Source organism: Prionailurus viverrinus, chromosome A2 (genome assembly GCF_022837055.1).
Source record: "Prionailurus viverrinus isolate Anna chromosome A2, UM_Priviv_1.0, whole genome shotgun sequence".
Classification (NCBI taxonomy): Eukaryota; Metazoa; Chordata; class Mammalia; order Carnivora; family Felidae; genus Prionailurus; species Prionailurus viverrinus.
This window is the reverse complement of record NC_062562.1, coordinates 145063758-145083434: the sequence shown is the minus strand read 5'-3', so window position 1 is coordinate 145083434 and position 19677 is coordinate 145063758. Positions and strand designations below refer to the sequence as shown.

The window sequence follows — 19677 nt, the reverse complement described above, 5'->3', positions numbered from 1 at the left end:
TACTCTGTCTCTCTTACAAATAAATAAACATTAAGGAAAAAAAAATTAAAAAAAAAAGAAATGTAGTGTTTTGAGTGTACTGAAGAATTCTAATACTTCCCAAAGAAAATTACAGATTTAACCCTGCCTAACCTAGTGACTATGCAATCCTGGTATGACGTAATCACATGTGGATGTTGTATCGGGATTCTAGAAGTAAGACTCTGAGGATCTAACCTACCAATGGAAACGATGTACCCCAGAACGCATGGGTGATGGCAGAGAATTCAAAGAGTTTTGATCAAGATACCCGAAGAAATTTGGAGGACCTCACATCACTGTCCTGTCTTTCTCTATGAGAGCATATGTAATTATGAATGCTTTGCGTTTCTCACTGATTGAAAGCTACACAGACACCATCATTATACACATTTATCTATTTACTATTCCTAGGAAACTCCTAAAAGTGAAAGCATAGAGCTGTAAGACCTTGTTCCTGGGGATAGTCCAGTTAAGAGGATATCAGCTCTTATTCCCTATGCCCATTCATTTCACGGAAACTGCTCTAAAATCACCAGTAACTGGTGTTATTAAATCCACTGGACAGTTCTCAACCTTCATCTTTCTCAACCTCGAAGCAGCACAATCAAGTCTTGTGTTGTAAGGCTCTCTCCTCTCAGTTTCTAGGAGTTTCCTCTGACAGCTCAGGAACCACCTTTTCAAGTTTCTCTGGCAGGTAATGCCTCCTGCCTCCCCCCACCATGTATGATCTTTAAATTTTGGAAACAAGGGGCTTGGCCTAGGGACTCTTCTCTTAATATTCTCTGGGAATTTGTGTGTGTGTGTGTGTGTGTGTGTGTGTGTGTGTGTGTATCCCCAACAGTTTTAAGTTCATGCATGAAGCGCAGGCCAATTTTCGGGGATCTGGACCATGTGAATGGCTCATGGGTACCGCAACTTTAACATGTCCAGAAATTCTTAATTTTCCCCCCAAATCTGCACCATCAGTGTTTACCACATGGGAAAGCAGCACCACCAATCACCAGTTATTTGTACTCAGAGCATTTAGGGTGCTCACACATGACACCCAGTTTCACTGCCCTGATGCAAGCAATGGTCAAGTTCTACCAGTTCTACCGCCAAACTGGATCTCAAATTTTATCTCTCCTCAACCACTGACTTGTGACACCCAGTTGTTTACCCCCGGTAACCAGCATCCTAACACCGCTCTTGGTTCAAGTCTATCTCCACAGAGCAGCTAAGGTGAGGGCAGTGGGGTGGGGGAGGGGAAGATATATAATTATAAAATGCTGACCTAATTACTCCACTCCATTGTCAATGATTTCTCGTGATTCTTCAGAAAAATTTCAAAATTTTTCCTCAAGGATCATAAACTGTAAATGTTTCAATCATTTATCACCTTAATCCTCACATTTCAGCAATAATGGCCTTGCCTTTTGAACCCAAGCAACTTCCTAGCTCAGGACCTTCCCGTACATAGTTTCTTCATTCTTTAGCTCCGAACAAGATCTTTGAAAAACTCCTTCTTTAGGCCTCATTCATTTTTAGAGTTTATTTACTAATTTTGAGAGGGGGGAGGGGGAGAGAGAGAGAGAGAGAGAGAGAGAGAGAGAGAGAGATGGAGAGAGAATCCCAAGCAGGCTCCACGCTCGGGGTGCAGAGTCCAATGTGGGGCTCGATCCCATGAGATCATGACCTGAGCCAAACCAAGAGTCAGATGCTCAACTGACTGAGCCACCCAGACACCCTATTTTTAAATCACTTAAAAGGTCTCATTTTTAAATCACTTAAAAGATTTTTTCTGACCACACTGAATAAGCTATGGCCCTGAGCACACATACTCACTACTAGCACAACTGTAATTATAGAAAGAATCATGTACATCTTATAAGGACTGTAACTGTCTTGTTCAATGTTATGTCTTCAACACCCAGCATTGTGTCTGACACATAAGAAGCACTCAATATAATACTTATTGTTTGATCACTCATTCACTGACTCAACATGACAAATGCACTTAAAAAACAGGCCAGATGGCATATGTTAAATGTCTCAAAAGATAAAGAGGCGGTAAAAGAACTCAGAAGAGGGAGGGCTATGATCTGGGACTTGAACTGGATAAGGGTTTAGAATACAACTGATGATGATGACGGTAGTTATCTTCTATAGAGGACTTGCTATAGGCTCAACAGCATGCTCAAGAATTTAATAATAATCACCACCACCATGTGAACCACTGCCCTCTGCTGAGCTCTCATTGCGTCAACTGCTGTAAGTACTCTGCACGGGTTAACACATTCAATCACACGGTGACCTACGGAGGTAAGGGCATTATTTACTTTACAGTGGAAAAACCACAGCATGGAGGGGTTAAATAACTTCCTCAAGGTGGCAAAGTAATAAGAACGGAGCCAGGATTTGAGCTTGGGCGATCAGATATTGGACCCATGCTACTGCTTGTGACTCCATAGCGTCACTATATTCTAATAAATCTGTACTCTTGCTACTAGCCTGTCTAGGTACTAACCACCACAGTTAACCTTATACCCAGTAGCCAGGGTCACATATTTTTCCCAAAACAGTATCATACTGCCTTAGGTCACTGCTTGGCAAATCAAATCTAAACTGGGCTCTGTGAAGAGATGCAAAAAAGATCTCCCTTCTTAGGAGTTTAGAAACGAGTGAGGAAAACCACTGCACGCGTCAGGTTGAGAATAGTTAACAATCGATACACCAACAAACACAATATCATGGTAATGAGTGATTATGGAAATGCTAAAGAAAGGCATGATCGGAAGGCAGTGAGGATAAAAAGGGGAAACTGCCTGGGAGAAAAGAGATACCGTGGGAGAGGAGAAAGGCACGGTCAGGAGAAGAGAAGAGACAGCACTCCCAGAAGAAGAAATGCTGTTCAAGAAATGCCATTTAATAACAAAGTCAGTCGGAATGGAGAAACTGAAACAGGGATAGACTGCATATGACGTAAAAGAAAATAAACGGTCTCTACAGTGGGTAAAGTATCTGGACATGCTGCGGTAATGTATTATCAACAGAACGACAAATTCAGAACCTTGGTAATAGCTTATATTCTCAGACACCTCCCAGAGCTGATACCGTATTAGGGATTTTTATCATTTCTTCCTGAAAACACCATTTCCTAAAGAACTGAGGCACAAAATTACTAGGTAATTTCAAGCTGACCCTGAGCCCTGATTCAAGGATATTTATCCGGACGTCAACACTGCAAAGAGTGTCCAAAATTCTGTACAACATATTCTCTAGGGAATATGTTAGAAGCGTGCTAAATAAAGCCTTAAAATACGAGTAAGCACAATGTCTATGTTAGTAAAAATGACTTACTTTGAGATGTTTATATAAGCAACAGCCACAGGGCAAAATGAGTTCAATCTAGGGCTAAGTAGTGTTATGATGGTGAAGTGGAGAGTGAAGCCAGGGCTGGGCAGAAACATTTCAGGATCTATCACATCACTCAGCAGCCATGGGGACAGAGGAGACAACCCAACCATACACCTGAACCTGGGAAGCAAAAATTTTATCAACTGCCTTCAAAATACGCGAACATTCATTTAGCCGAGCCTGTAATGGGCTCATTTAACCACTTTGGATCCATAAAATAGAATCAAAGAACAAGATCCACATGCACCCAGAGAATGGGAAAACTCGAGAGCATGAACCAGTGAGAGCCAAATCTAGGCTCCAGGCCACTCCCTTTGGAAAGAGAAGTCATTTTGTTTGGAAAAAAGTGCTCCTGAACTTCCTCAATTCCCTTTCTCCTTCTGTTGAACAAAGGAAGAAAGTAAAAAGTCATTATTATAGCTCAGGACACTTGATTGAAGGCTAGGACCCTGTTTCTAAGAGGCTCAGTTGCATGCATTCCTATGTGTTAAGTCATAAGTTAAATAAGGAATCAGACGGGAACTAGAAAAATCTGTGGCAGAAAACTTCCTGAAAACAGAATTCAGTGCAGTGACATATCAAGTGTGATTATTTTGGAAAGAAGAAACTTTACTCTCAGAAGCAACAAATAAAGAATGACTGTCTTTGACAGTGTTCCACCTCTGGGCAAGTCACTTGATCAAACATTTCTTCAGAGGTGTTGAATTGCACAGCTGGGACACACTCAGCAAATGTCAAACTGTGCCCTGTCTTCAATGTCCAATCTCTACACCTCAATTGGCTATGGTGCCTGAAGTTTCTATAAGAAAAGCCTACTGGTGAACAAAATGGTAGGCCAAGTAAGGTACAGGCATGGAACCAGGCATTCTGTAGATGAAAGAGACATTCACTTTAGAACTTTTTTAAACAAATTACTTTCACAACCAAAGGACACTTCACATTTCTAGGTATACAGCAGGTAATAAAACAAAGACTTTTCAAAGCACATAATTGATCTCTTAATGCCCAATTTATAAATTGTTTTTTTTTTTTATTTCCCTCGTTTCTACAACTGCTTCCCCTCTTGAAAGAATAATTTTCAAAAAGGGAAAATCATGACTTTAATACAAATATACAATGAAAACATCAAGTATTTTATTTTTACCCACTAATTAATGAGGGAACCAATAAGACATTACAACTTACTCAAAAGAGAATCTGAGGACTGGATAAACATACGCAACTAGGATGTCGAGATTAATTTTCTAAAGACTCAAAACTGTAGAGTGAAAGACCGCAGGGTGAAAATGTAACATTTGAAACCATTTCTCTTACAGGGTAGAAATAAATTGTGTCATATGTACAGGACCACATCTGTACAAGAATGAAATCATTTGCATTACATCAGGCCTTCACAAGTTACATTCTCTCTCCGCAGAGGTACAAAACAGCCCAGCTACAAAGGAGCAGACCTGACAGAATCAGATAACCCCAAAGGAATTACCAGGCAGAACTCAGCATTCCAGTGAAAGAATACTGAGTAATCGTTGTGCCTGTCCCAAAGTCTTTAACAATCTCTCCTGACACTCTCAACTAAAGGAGGTGAGATACTACGTCCTAAATTTAGTGCCCTATGGTGCAAAACAAACAAACAAAAAACGAAAAAACTTATCGCCACTAACAAAACCATGGATGCACACATAAAAGGAACAGAACTCAGTGAGAGGTGGATTAAATTGGTCAAAGGAGGTGCCTTAAACATAACATCACAAACTGCTAAATGCTGAAATACAGTCTTGAAACAATTCCAGCATTTCTTTCCAGGTTTTTATTGAGAAACTTGTTCAATTTGAGAAAGGCTTCTCTCCGATGCCCACTGCTTTCGAATTTCATTAGAAGGAGAAGGGGACACCCCTGCAGTTCTGGGGAGTTTGAATAGACAGCTTCAAAAAACCTGAAGTGGCCACACAGGACTATGGCTGAAAGGGACAATGGACAAAAGACAATGAAGCGATGCCCTCAACTGTTAGGGAGAGCAGCTAGCTGAAGCCAACTACCCTGCCACAATCAAGGTCACCTTAACAACATCCATCTCTGGAGGGGAGGAGAGGAAAAAGGTGAAGAGAAAAGAAAAGACCCTTCGCTTCCTTAGTAGCTGAGACACTTCTAGAGTAGCTGCCACTCTGGCATCACAGGTACCTTGTGCTGTGGAGGCTGCGGTACAGGTTTCTGTGCTGCGAGAATCCAAGTCAGTGAGCAGCATACTGCAGTCCACTTGAAGTTCAAGAACCTTGAATGGGAATAGGGGAAGAAGGGGACAGAGGAGTGGTGCCTTCCCCTAACCTGGCAACAACTCGAGCTTCCAAATATACAGGAGAGATGCGAGAAAACAATTGTGGGAACCCACCGCCAGGACTAATCATGGCTTCTCCACAAGGGGCCATCATATTTACGGAGCGTATCATGCTTGCTCTAGAGAACAAGTTCAGCAGACAGGGAGGGCATCTATGGGATTTCCCCAGGGTGGCAAATGCAGAGCCCAGCTGTGGGGCCATGGCTGCGGTGTGAATAGAGCTCTAGTGCTAAGCAACCCTCCAGGTCACAGAAGCCCACGGGGCAGAACCATAGGCCTTGGCCTTGTGTGGTTGGTATAAAAGGGACATCAGAACGAAATTTGAGGCTAAGGGAGAGTAAAAGCGGGAAGGGCTATTAAAACAAAAAACAAACAAGAAATGAGCAATGGTGCCATTAAGGTACAGTGATGAGACAGAACAGAAAGGTAGCTGTAAAAGACTGGAATAATACAAGAATACCATCTAAACAATGTGGGCCAGTAAGACATGAAAGGGAAACTAATTTAACACAGACCTAACTAACAAAGTCTCTGGGTGATGGGAGCGGCTTTCACCTTCTTAGTGGACAAACCAGTTTTAACTTCTCTTTAGCCAAAAAGAATATTATTACTTACCTCTTCCACTGATGCCCAACTCCATGGGTAGTTAGGGAAAGATTACTTCTTTAAAGAGACCCTAGTGGTTTACAAAAGGAGGATAGCTTAAATACCCCAAGGGAAAGAGGACAGTGCTATTCAAGTACAAAAAGGCACTGAAAAACTAGGAGCTGATGGGAAAGGTCAGGAGGAGATGCTGGAAAAAAATCCGATTTATTTATTTTAAAGGAACACTTTGATCCTTTATATTTGCAAGTTAGAATCTCACTGGTCAATTCCCCAAGTGTTCATTTCACGATATACTACAGCAAGAGGGACCCCAAAATTTCACACTCTACCTCCTACCCCCAGAGCTAGTCTTTGGATCATTCCAGGCCCCTGCTTTAAGGAAATTCTTATCATTAATACTATGCACGTCCAGCGAAATCATCATGGAGAGAGGAGGTTATAAGAAAGTGCGTGTGTAACATGAGCAAGGAACCAAAGTCCAAGTGAACACAGCAGCAGCTAACAGAAAAAAAAGACACAGGGGTTTACTGAAGGCAAGGAAGGAGAGCAAACAACAGCCATATGAACAGAGGACTTGCCATGACCCTGTATCATGAAGAGGCAGAGACATTCAGAGAAGGAAAACTCTATCCCAGGGACCTGCAGAAGTACAACTGGAGAGGACAGGAGGCTGGCCCAGGCTCTGTCATCTTGCACTGCTGTCAACAGAGTTCCAGACTCCTCACACACCAGAGAGGAAAAGAACAGACACGGCAGGAAATGGAGGAAGAGGAAACAGACAGTGTGACTCACTGAGTACTGGTCCCGCACAAACGGAAAAGGAGATGGGGGGGGGGGGGGTGCGCAGGAAGAAGTAGCGTGCTGGCTGCAACCTGAGGAGTGGGGAGCTCCTCAGAACTGTAATTGATTTGTCTGATTTACCAGAACAACAGTAAGCCACGCACCAGCCCCATTTTATTGCCTGTTTTACATTCTGTATCTGCAGGAGATCGTATTTATTACAGAGCAGGCTACAGCAAAAACAGTAACAAACCTAAGATAAGAAACAGCCTTATATTCCACTGACACGCACATCCCAACTTTTGTCTGCCGGTGAGGGAGGGAGGGGAGATGGGATCAAGGAAAAACAAACCCCTCGAAGAATAAAAACGCGAACCTACGAAGTGAAATAACCACCACGTAACCATCCTCCAAATCAAATCAGATCTAGTGCCAAGTCTGTCAAATTCTTAGTTGGTTTCAAATTCATAGGAACATCCTGGCCTCGAGGGAAACCAGAGGATTACAGAAAGGACAACAATAACTTAAAATACCACACTTCCTTCATCTTGAAAAATGAGAAATAAAGGAAACTAGTAATTTCTTCAGGATCCAAATTACCAGACTGGCCATATTTTTTACCTTAGTGGTTACCCTGAAACCAGATGCAAATGATGCAGAAAAGCCAAGTTTAACGAACCCCTGTCCAAAAGGTGGGGTTCACTCAGTTGGTGGTATCCACAGATGCGTGTACCTTGTGGAAAATACAGCACTCCGCTGACATTAATGGCAAGAATCCCCTGTATTAACAAGAAAATAACAGAGAAAAGAACCACCCAAAAGCTGGGAGCTAACAACATTTTACAAAAATCAAAAAACCATAACAAGGTCACAATATGGGAAGTGGTACAAGAGGCTCTAATGGTGGAGCACAACACAAAGTTGAAAAACGTGTCACGTAGCCACTAGGCAGGCATCCAGTCCAGCCCCAGGAAGGAGCAGATACGAAAAGTCCTCCTGGCTTCATTGCCCAGAGGCCAGTGTCTCTCTGCCCAAAGCAGACACTCTTCTTCCCACTCCTGTGCTGGGATTATTCCCTTCCCACCACAGGAAGTCAGCCAAGCGGCCTTACACGTGCTGAGTCTTCATACAAGGCCTGTTAAGATACTCTCTGGACTTTTACACGACGAAACCATCTCTGAAAATGTAAGAGAAGAGGTATGGACAATGGGAGAAACTCAATGCTAAAAGCTGGAGACCATGAAGCCTAGAACAAATTTAATCATGACGTGACATCTTCTGTATAGCACATTTCTTGGGTGTGTTTAGGAGACAAAATGTGATGAGCTTATATATGTCTTTTGTTTTCATTCCAAGGATGTGTACTGGGATGAGAAGAGGCATTATGCATACATATCGGATCATACTAAGCTATTTTGGCAGTATATTGCATGTCTGATCACCTCAACAAACACTTCCATTCATCATGACCTGCAACTAAGAGGGGGAGCAATGAAAGGTAAAGAGACCCAGTTAAAAAGAAAAAAGAAAAAAAAAAAGATTCAGAAACTCTTACAAAACCATTATACACGCGTGTATTTCATTGCCCTTATTGGGGGTGTTTTGTCTTGATCCACCTGTAAGCTATCTGCCTGTCTGACCCTATGCACTCACCTGTCAGTTGGACAGTAACGTGGCCAACATGCTTCAGGAAGCTGAAAAGCCATTCATCTCACTTAAAGGGCACAAGGGAACCCAACACACACACAGACTTAACACAACACGGTGAAGGAAAGAAGGGGAGGTTAGAAACAGAGAGAAAAACTCCTCTATTACAGAGGGCACTTAAAAAAAAAAAAAAAGCCTGTATTCAGAGCTGAATCATGTGTGATGGAGGCAGGCAAGGTCATTCTGACATCTATTTAAATGGAACAGCCTTTTCACTTTCTCCCACTTGTTCAAGCTTTCTCTCTTTTTTTTTATTTATGCGGTAACTGAGGGAGATATAACTCACATGTATTTTTAAATAACGTAAGAACAAACAAATTCTCCAATATCAATACAGAAAAGAAAATAAAGATATGTATAAAAATGAGCTCTAGTTGGGAAGGGGGGAGCGAAAAAATAGGAAGAAAAAAAATGAAGACAAGTTTCATTAAGACCGTTGCTGCAAAAAGGAAAACACAAGAAAACACCAAAACACAACAAGGTATAAACATGAGATTTAAAGATGGCAATAAAGATCATTAGGACACTACGCTGGCAGGTGCCAAAAGCACAGCCCGGAAGCAAATGTGCCTCCATCTCAAATACCTGCCGAGGACTTTACCTCACTGCCAGTGGGAAATCTGAGCAAGAACATGAACTCCACAGGCCAAAAGGGAACAATATCCCCAAGGTTTAATTCATCTTCCAGAAAGCCTCGAAGTGTAGAGCTGACATAAGTTTTTGGATGGGCACATCTGGCCCGGGTATAAAGGAGTCACCATTGTGTTTTCCAAAACAATTATTTATAACTTCTTTCTCCCTGCAGTTGAACAGCCAAAAAATTGCCCTTTGATTACTCCAACATCTTCAACAAAAGAATATTAAGGAAAATATTGTTGAGAATGCCACAAGAGACACATGCAGCAATTATTACATATGCCAACAATAACTCAGCAAGGTAAGCCACAGGGGAAACAGGCCTAATACCAGCACGCCAGGAATCACACCTGTTAACAAGGAGCCTTAGCAGATACACCTTAGCCACCAGGTTTCTGGGCTTCAGAGGAATCTTAGCTACGAAGAACGTATATCAACATACCTCACTCATTAAGCAGAGGCACAACTTTTTAACAAAAGTCTACTCAACACAGGGAACACTATTTACTCTGTAGTCTGCACTGACTGGTTACAGAGTAAGAAAAGCTCAACGGAATACCAATGCTTAAAATGAACGTGGTACTGCTATACCTAGGCAAGGGACTGCTGGCCAGACACATTTATAATACACGATCACAAGGAACAACAAGCAAAGTCTCAGCCAGGCTTGGGAACACAACATAACAAGAAGATAATACACTCTAATCCATCACTGCTGTGGGCTAGGCTGTGATCTAGAAGCTTGTTTATAGGAGTATTTTCTTCTGGGTGCCCAAGGCAAGCTCCCTGAGAATGCAAGCTAAGATTTACTAGCTGCTCCTCTGTCATCTCCCCTGGGCGATGTGATGCCCCCTACACATGACCTGGATCCCCTCCTTAACTGTTAAGTTACTGTGGAGTTGAAATGGATGGTGTGTGTCCCAAGAGCAGAAGGTGAAGTGATGAGCCAACGAACTTTCCCTGGGCACCTGATGAAATCCACACCTGAGCCATTCACTCTTCCCTTACCCAGTTCCGTTTCTCTTCATTGCTGCTACCTGACACTGCTGTTTCCCTTCCCCACTTGCAGGTAAGGACTTTTATCAGTTTTGTTCATTGTTACATCCTTAAGTGCTCAGAGCAGTTCAGACACAGCAGGTATTCAAACACTTGTTGAATAAATGAATAAACACTCTCAACTAACAAAGGTATCTTCTTCAGTCAAGAGATCCTAAACGTGCAAGGGTAAAGTCCTATTCACTGAGTAGTCATTTGGACACAGCCCTTTGGGAGCTCAAAAGTATTCGTGCCTTCCATCCTTCTGTGCCATCTGTGTGTATTAGCTCACAGGAAGCACACACCTTCCTCCCATTTCGAAGCAACCGGAGGGAAAAGAAGCCATAAGGAGATGACAACTAATTTTTAAGGTTGTCCTAAAATCTACACTTGACCTTTTCCCAGTAAGACTTTCCAGTCATCTGGGGAATTAAACAGGGATTTAAAAAGGAGGCAATTTTTTTTTTTTTACTACAATTGGGAAGAAATATCTTCTAATATCTCCTAATCATTAAAACAAAATGGAAAAGCAACACAGTACCAATTCAGGTGAAGAGATAGATGGAGGTTTTATGCCCTAGTTTGAATTCTGCCTTTTCAGAATATAAAACAGGATCTCCATAGATGATAAGCAGCAGCCCTGGAAAAATTCACATTCTGTGTCTAAAAACAAATGAGCTACAGAAAACACATAAGCTGAAGTCCTTTGGTGAGTAAGCAGCCAAGCTCTTGGCACCTCTGAGCCACACAGCTCTATTCAGGGACACAACTCACCCCAGATATGTCTGCGACACGGTGGATAGGCACTTCCTTCTTGCTATGCAGTCCTTTGCCATTCTTAATAGCTCTGTAAAGGAAGAAGAGACAACCCGATTAATATACAAATCACATCAGGAAGGGGTAGGAGGGCGGGAAAAACGGGTGAGAAGAGAGGTCATTCACATGGAGGGTCTATCACCACACAAGTCACACTGCACACTGCTGAGGAGCCAGTCTCCGCAGGAGCGTTTGGTGGAGGGGAGAAGACAAGCCTGCTCTGCTAAGCCCAGTTACAAGTAGTTGGCGGCTAGTTTCAGCTAACGGTGTGACTGGGAATCAGAAAGAGCTCCTGAACTTGTTTCCAAATTAAAGGCATTGTTCCAGGCACAAAAGAAGAATCAGTTGGAAGAGCACACTCCTAAGAAACAGAAGTAATAATGTTTCTCTCTGCGTTTAATCACATGAAACATTTTAAATGCAAAATATGCAGCTAGTGTTCCAATTCTAATGGAAATAAGTTCCTCCCAGGTAAAAAGATAAGTTGCCTTGAATGAAGAAACACTGTACAGAAGTCATTTCTAACAGTGGGGGAAAATTAGCAAAGGCTACATAATTGACATGAAGCCTCATTTTAAATCAGTTACAGGTTATAATAACCGGATTTAGCAGGGGACTCTGTCACACATCTGACCACTGGTTGGTTTGCTGCAATCTCTCATCTTTTACCTCCTAATCCCTTGAGTGGTAGCTTCAGAGACAGAAGCCTAAGCATCACTGGGTGTGATCACTCATGTAACAGTGAAGGACCAGGGAACAAGACCTCGCTACACTATTAGATAAGACCTATCTCTCTACTGCCAGACTCCAGGCCAAAGCAAGTAACATTTTTGAGTTTAGAGAATAAAAACTAGGGATTCGGGGGTGTACCCACTCTGCAGACTAGCCTTTTTAGAGTTTTTGAATTCCAAAGTGCAGAGAAAACTGCCCAGACCAGGACAAGTATATTGGACCTTCACACTACACACCAGCAACCACAGTGGACCTTCCCCCACTCAGGTTGTCACTTATTAATGACAAGACGCAAAGGCCAGTACTCAGCAGGGGTTACTTTTAGGTCCTAACTTTTAAATCACACTAATCAAATGGGGTGGCTGTTTCTCTGTGCAAAGTGGCACTGTCTTAGTTCTTATATACTTGAGCTGTTACCATCTACCACTTGCCCCTTCCTCCAACCCTGGGGATCTCCCATTCAACTAATCTGAAATGCCTTCTATTCCGAAAGAACAATGGTTTCCTTACCGTCTATACTTTCTATTCCATGAAGAGGGTAAGAAATGAAAGTACAGATGTTGAACAGGAAAAGCAAAGCTGAACAGTCACTCTGACCTGCGCTGCTAACTGAATGAAAGCGCTTCATTGTTCCCCTGAATTCCCAAGGCTCTTCTTGAACTTGAATCCAGGGCTTCAGCCTTAGAAATTGCAAATGGGTCAGAATTTTCCATTTGCAAATTAGTCCAGTAATTTATAGTTCAGGGAATGTGTTAAGTGACCACAACGGGGCTGGTTTTCAAGCTATGCTTCTAGAACCTTGGGATTTGCAATCTAATGGCTGAGGACAGGAGGATGGTTGTATGGAAAATCAGTGGCTTCAAGCCAGCAACAAATGTGACTCTTCTACCCCACAAAGCCCAGCATACAGCCTCTACCCCCAACAGGCTCTCCTCATTTCGCTACCATACACTCAAAGGAGCAGCCTGAAGAACAAGAAGCCTCAGTGAGGCGAGGCAAGCTCAGGCAAGCCCTGATTATAACTCACCTTCCTTTAAGGCGAGGCCTGCTAAGCCTTCTGCAAGTCCTCTGGGGCCACAAAATGCCTACAGCCTTATCCTCTTCTAACAACAAGGACAACCAAAATAAATGGACCTGCCCTATAAACAGACGGGTTCATGTGACAGCACGGCTGAACTTGTGGCCTTTCAAGGGGGCTGGAGAGCATTTCATAAACTACAAGGAAAAAAGAACATGGCCTGGGCAGTAAGTTAGAAAACAAAGGTTCTCGAGGCAAAAGCAGTGAGGTGATAAACCAAAAACTCTGTTTTCCTTTAGTGACCCCAAAGTAGTTTTGTGCCCAAAGCAGAAATCCAGGACTTAACCAAGATTCAGCATGCTGGAGGGAGAAAAAATAGTACCCTAAAGCCAGAACACATGAATAATAGTGTACATATGACATTTAAAAACCAAAATTCTTGGGGTGCCTGGGTGGCTCAGTTAAGTGTCAGACTTTGGCTCAGGTCATCAACTCACAATCCATGAGTTCAAGCTCCGCATCGGGCTCTGTGCTGGCAACTCAGAGCCTGGAGCCTGCTTCGGATTCTGTGTCTCCATTTTCTCTCTCTGCTCCAAAGCTCATGCTTTGTCTCTCTCTCTCTCTCAAAAATTAAACATTAAAAAAAAAAAAAACAAAACCAAAATTCTTTAGAATTAAGTATTAATAAAAATTTTTGAAAGAAAGAAAAACTTTATGTTCTACCTATCAGATATTTATTTGCATTTAGACATTGATTTTGGAAAAATCTTCAAAGGCTTAATCTTACCAGATTTATGAGTGCTAAATTAGATCAGTTTCAGGCACATTCAAGAGGCAGCAAGAAAGCAGTATTTTAACATCATCATATATAAACTGAGCAACAGTTCTGTTAGCTCTTAAGAAAACAGTGGCAAAATGAAAGTTAAGAATTTGTAAACACTGAGTCAAATAATGCCCACCTAGGAAGCACTGTAAAGCGGATGTGGTGCACCGGACCCAGGCTGCAAAGTACGAGGGTTCTCTGAGAAATTAGCTACACGGTCTAATTCAGCTTGGGTCTCCTTCCCTGTGCTGAGGCTGCTTTGGCTCCTGTTCTCAAACTGCTCCAGAAATGACCTGGGAGGCATCCCTGCAGACAAGCCTGATGCCACAGCAAGAGCTTCTCAGGAGAGCATCCGGGGAAAGTGCCCAGTGTAGAAATTCATGTATGCGCCTCAAAGAGGAAAGGAGCAAACACCAAGAGGAGCGGGCTTGCCACAGTTCTTTGCCGAAGGACATAGAACATACATCTTGTTACAGGATTCTAAGGACAGTGACATGACTGCCTGTTAACCACTGCATAAATGGTAAATGAAGGGGAGATTCAGCTTCCACTGCTCTGTCACCACCTCTCAGTGGGGCCTCCCTGCATCTTATGTGACCAGGTTTCCCTGGGATAGGTTTGGGAAGCTTGGTCTTTGAGACCTGGGACAGTAGTGAAATAGCAGGTTTGCTTCCACTGAAACCTACTCCACAGAGCAAACACCTGACTCCCCGCCCCACACTCCCACTCCCTCTCCCTCTCCCTCTCCCTGCAGGCTGCAACCACAGCTCAACATCCCTTTTCATTAGGCAAGGAATGAAACTCCTGACTTCTAAACTTTCTCCTGCTGTGTCTGCTTAATAGCTGCTTTCTCACAAAAGCAGGCTGGTGCTCCGGCCAGCCAGGAGAAAGGAAGCAGTGGGGCCGAACACAGTCTGCTCCTCGCAGAAGCTTTCGTCTCCAGGAAGCAGCAGTACAAATATGGCAAAGCCAAGCAGTGTTGATAATGGACAGAAATCATCACCAGACATGAAAAGGGAGTATATGTCCACATGCATACAAAGGGGTAACAGGGCAGAAGAGGGATGAAAACTCAGCTTTCTAGGGTGCTTCTAGAAGCCACAGTATTGGAGAGGAATCCCATTCCAATCACTGGAAAACATTTTTCTTTTCTTTTTTTTCTTTCTTCCTTTTTATTTTTTTAGTTTGTTTATATATTTGAGACAGACAGAGACAGCATGAGTTGGGAGAGGGGCAAAGAGAGAAGGAGAGAGAATCCCAAGCAAACTCCACGCTGTCAGTGCAGAGCCTGACCTAGGATTTGAACTCTTGAAACCGTGAGATCATAACCTGAGCTGAAACCAAGAATCAGATGCTTAACCGACTGAGCCACCCAGGAGCCCCAACACTTTCCTTTCTTTAAACAGCAAAGTTTGAAAATCTCATGTATGAGATGCTACTATCTCCCTGCTAGAAGTAAAAACATGAACTTTGCAAAGACAGGTGAGAACACTGAGATTACCTCCACTGCCTCAACACCACAGGATTAGGATCTTAGCACTCTTTTTTTTTTTTTTTTAAATGTTTGTTTATTTTTGAGAGAGAGAGGCAGAGTATGAGCAGGGGAGGGGCAGAGAGAGAAGGAGACACAGAATCTGAAGCAGGCTCCAGGCTCTGAGCTGTCAGCACAGAACCCGACGTGGGGCTCGAGCTCACGAACTGTGAGATCATGCTCCAAGCCAAAGTCGGACGCTTAACTGACTGAGCCATCCAGGCACCCCAGAGAATATCATCACTCTTGATGCAAAGGAACAGAGTTTGCTCTAAGGTTTTGGGATTCCATGCTCAGGCAGAAAAACCTAGGGCCCAAACCTCTCTAAGGCAGTTATGACATGTAACAGTTCATCCTGTGCCATAAACGGACCACAGTCTTAATTCCAAATCAATGGTGGTAGACTGTTATTTTGAATGTATATTTTTGAGTGATTACAAAGAAAGTCAAGGCTTTACAGTTAGACTCAACCTGACCCAATCATAAAACAGTTGTCTCATCAGAAATTCTTAAGTTGGGGTGGGGGGGTGCCTGGGTGGCTCAGTTGGTTAAGCATCCAACTCTTGGTTTTGGCTCAGGTCATGATCTCACAGTTTCATGGGTTCGAGCCCCACAATGGGCTCTGCGCTGACAGTGTGGAGCCTGCTTGGGATTCTCTCTCTCTCGCCCTCTCTGCCCCTCCCCCACTCGCTCACTAGCTCGCTCTCTCAAAATAAATAAACTTAAAAAAAAAAAGGAATTCTTAAGTGGGGGACTTAAATGAGCCTCATACTTAGGATGGGACTATCTATAAACTACCCTGAAATGGTACAATTACACACGTGAATTTTTCTGGGGAACAGGAACTTCCCACACAGTTTCATAACAACTGCTTTCATACATAAAAGAGATCTAAAGAAAACAAAGTGGTGGATTATAGAAATGGCATATAACAGAGAGGTAGCAGGAGGATGATGAGGCAGGGGAGGGTGTAGAAGTGAGAGAGATCAGGAGTTCCTGAATCCACAATTTCCCTTTAACAACACTTTCTTGGTAACTAGGAACCAAAATGTTTCTTTTTTTTTTTTTTTCAACGTTTATTTATTTTTGGGACAGAGAGAGACAGAGCATGAACGGGGGTGGGGCAGAGAGAGAGGGAGACACAGAATCGGAAACAGGCTCCAGGCTCTGAGCCATCAGCCCAGAGCCTGACACGGGGCTCGAACTCACGGACCGCGAGATTGTGACCTGGCTGAAGTCGGACGCTTAACTGACTGCGCCACCCAGGCGCCCCCCAAAATGTTTCTTAATGGCTTTGGCTTCATCACCTACACCCAATACTTCCTTCCTTCCTTCTTCTTCTTCTTTTTTTTTTTTTTTTTGGTTTATTTCTTTATTTTGAGAGAGAGAGAGAGAGATTGTGCACAGGGGAGGGGCAGAAAGAGAGGGAGAGAGAATCTCAAGCGGACCGCGTGCTCTGGCTCCATCTCATGAACCGTGCAATCTTAACCTGAGCCCAAATCAAGAGTCACATGCTCACCCGACTGAGCCACCAAGGCACCCCTCTTCCATCCTAACTGAACTCACTTGGACCTTTTGTAACCCTAGTGTGCCAGGTCCTCAGCAATTTATTCCTAGATAACATCAGGAAAATTAAACAGGTTTTTTTTTTGTTTTCAATATTTATTTTGAGAGAGAGGGAGCGAACATGTGTACACAAGCAGGGGGAGGAGCTGAGAGGGAAAGAGGGAGAGGGGTGAATCCCAAAGCAGGCTCTGCGCTGCCAGCATGGAGCCAGCTCTCACAAATCGTGCGAGCATAACCTGCGCCAAAATCAAGAGCTGGACGCTTAACTGACAGAGCCACTCAGGCGCCCCAACATCAGGAAACTTTTCACTGGCTCAATCCCTTTTGATACTGCACGTCACGCTGATTTGACTGCACACACTGCTGCACGACTTCCCCAGAAAAATCCATTTCGCCATTCTGCTGCCTTCCTTTTACACCCAAAACAAAGACCACCGGCCTGTGATGTCCAGTGAGAAATACAATGCTTGGTTTTTGTGGGCCTCTACCATACATTCGCAGCTTATGTCTTCACATGCTTCCCGTGTTACTCCTTCCCATCCAAGTAGGCCCACTGTCTCCAGGCCTCATGAGTGAAAGTTATTCATTACATGTGCCCAGGCAGGTCTGAACTACAGAATGAAGAGAGTTATACTGTATCTGTAGCAACAAGCTCGCCCCAAGCATTAATCAGTTACCACATCAGTGATACTTAACCTGGGGTCCTAGGTAAGCTGCAGTTTGTATGCTGGGCGTCTCTATGAAAGGATGGTAGAATCGTACTCAAATATATATAGTCATTACATTTTATCAATGTGAGTGCGCGTGTCACTCGGGTCAGCACGCCATCATGGAAGGTAACACGCTACTTTCAAAGTTCACCATGTGCTCCTCTTCATTTCTTATAGGTAGACTTCCGGCCCTTTGAGGGTTAGGAGTCTGTCCGTAAGATTTGTGATGGTATTTGACACAGAAGCTATGTTCACATCGTTATAAACTCAGGGTCATCTAGTTCCGTTATTGTTTGCCAAGTAAAGCTGAACAAATGACTGGTGACTGACTAATGCAGAATGTTGAAAATATTTCAAATTGGAGACCAGGATAACGCCCAAGTGACTGTAGGGCAAAAGAGTGAGGCTTGCTGACTCTCTTGGATACAGTTTCATGATCTATGCTCCTATTCTTAGGCATATTGGTTTTGCTCCCTGGAATGGTTCAGGCAGAGGAGCTTACAGCCTGGCCTCTGAACAGAAGCAGAAGTACGTCGAGGACTAGAGGAGATGGGCAGTGAAGTGAGAGCAAAGCTCTGATCACCATAAACAATGAAACAGAACAAAGTGGCAGGGTTGTATGAAATTCCTACTAGACAATACCGGATAGATGACTGAAAGGAAAAGAAAACAATTCCAACAGAAAAGGTTAAAAAGCAGAACAAAGAGTAAATAACTTGCTAAACTTCTAAAGCACCTCTCACTGTGCTTGAGGTCACATTGGTGAATACAGTGTTTCAGCATGAACCAAATATAGATATCAATGAAACACAGCAGCGATAAACAATTCCTTTGGCCTTTCTACTGGTTCCTTGGCAGCTGGAGAAAACAACAGGGTCCTGACACTCAGGAAATAAGATACAGAGCAGGCACAGGTGCACAATGGTAGGTGGGGGTGCTAAGATTATGCAGCTGGATTTTCAACGAAATCAGAATTACTGATAAGAGAGACAGAAAAGATGGAGAGCACACAGACTGGAAATGAGAAAACTGAATCCTATGGTCAAGGGGAGGCAGGCAGACTAATGAGTCAGTAGGTATTATGAGGCATTAAAGCAAATAACAAAGAACTCTTAGCCATCATCTCATCTAAAACTAATATGAGAAGAAACCAAGACACACGCTATTGTGCCAGGCATGACAACAGATCTGCAGAGCTTAGGTAAGGGGGGTAGGGGAGGGAGGCAGATGGTGAGCTCCATGTCAGCCGACTATCAGAGAAGAGGTATCCTAGTGCTAGACTTCCAGGGAACACAAGCAAACTCCATTGTCCTAGATTAGGACCAAAGGACTGGGAGAGCTGGGTAGAAATGGTCAATATCAGTCTAAAGTCTTTTTGAAAGGACAAGGCCACAAAAAAAGGTCAGATCAGAAGCAATGACAGCTCAAAACTGCCCCAACGATAACTGCTTTTAAAACTTTCTTGATCACAAAGGCAATACATGGCCATTAGAAATAAAAACTGGTGAAATGATCCATAATTTTATTCCAAGATGGAAGCACCACTGACATAGTTTCTAAGTGCTGATACACACACCCATCCACTTATACTTTAAGAAAATTGCAGAATAGGGGCACCTGGGTGGCTCAGCCAGTTAAGCGTCTGACTTCAGCTCAGGTCATGATCTTGTGGTCTGTGAGTTCGAGCCCCGAGTCCAGCTCTGTGCTGACAGTTCAGAGCCTGGAGCCTGCTTTGGATTCTATGTCTCTCTCTTCTCTCTGCCCCTCCCCCACTCATGCTCTGTCTCTCAAAACTAACATTAAAAAAGAAAGAAAATTGCGGAATAGTTTTGTAGTCTCTTTTTTCTGCTAGAAATGATAACGAAATGAATACTTCCTTATGTTACTTTTTACATCATTTTAATCGCTGAAGATAAATTCATCACATGGATGCAAACTCCATAATTTAATTGATCACCTATTGCTAGC

General features: G+C 43.1%; 1 protein-coding gene and 1 long non-coding RNA gene across 2 annotated transcripts in view; both read right to left on the bottom strand.

The window, feature by feature from the left end:
* The window catches only part of SND1 (staphylococcal nuclease and tudor domain containing 1), a 423778-nt gene that overhangs the window by 162090 nt on the left and 242011 nt on the right, over positions 1 to 19677 (bottom strand). The window contains exon 14 of the mRNA XM_047848727.1: positions 11288 to 11360. Within this exon, the coding sequence (XP_047704683.1) occupies positions 11288 to 11360 (73 nt within the window). The remainder of the gene's footprint in view (positions 1 to 11287; positions 11361 to 19677) is intronic.
* LOC125160109 (uncharacterized) lies at positions 5591 to 7082 on the bottom strand. The gene is made up of 3 exons (XR_007150136.1): positions 6995 to 7082; positions 6365 to 6425; positions 5591 to 5686 (listed from the first exon to the last, which is right to left on the bottom strand). It is a non-coding gene; the product is annotated as an uncharacterized LOC125160109 (long non-coding RNA).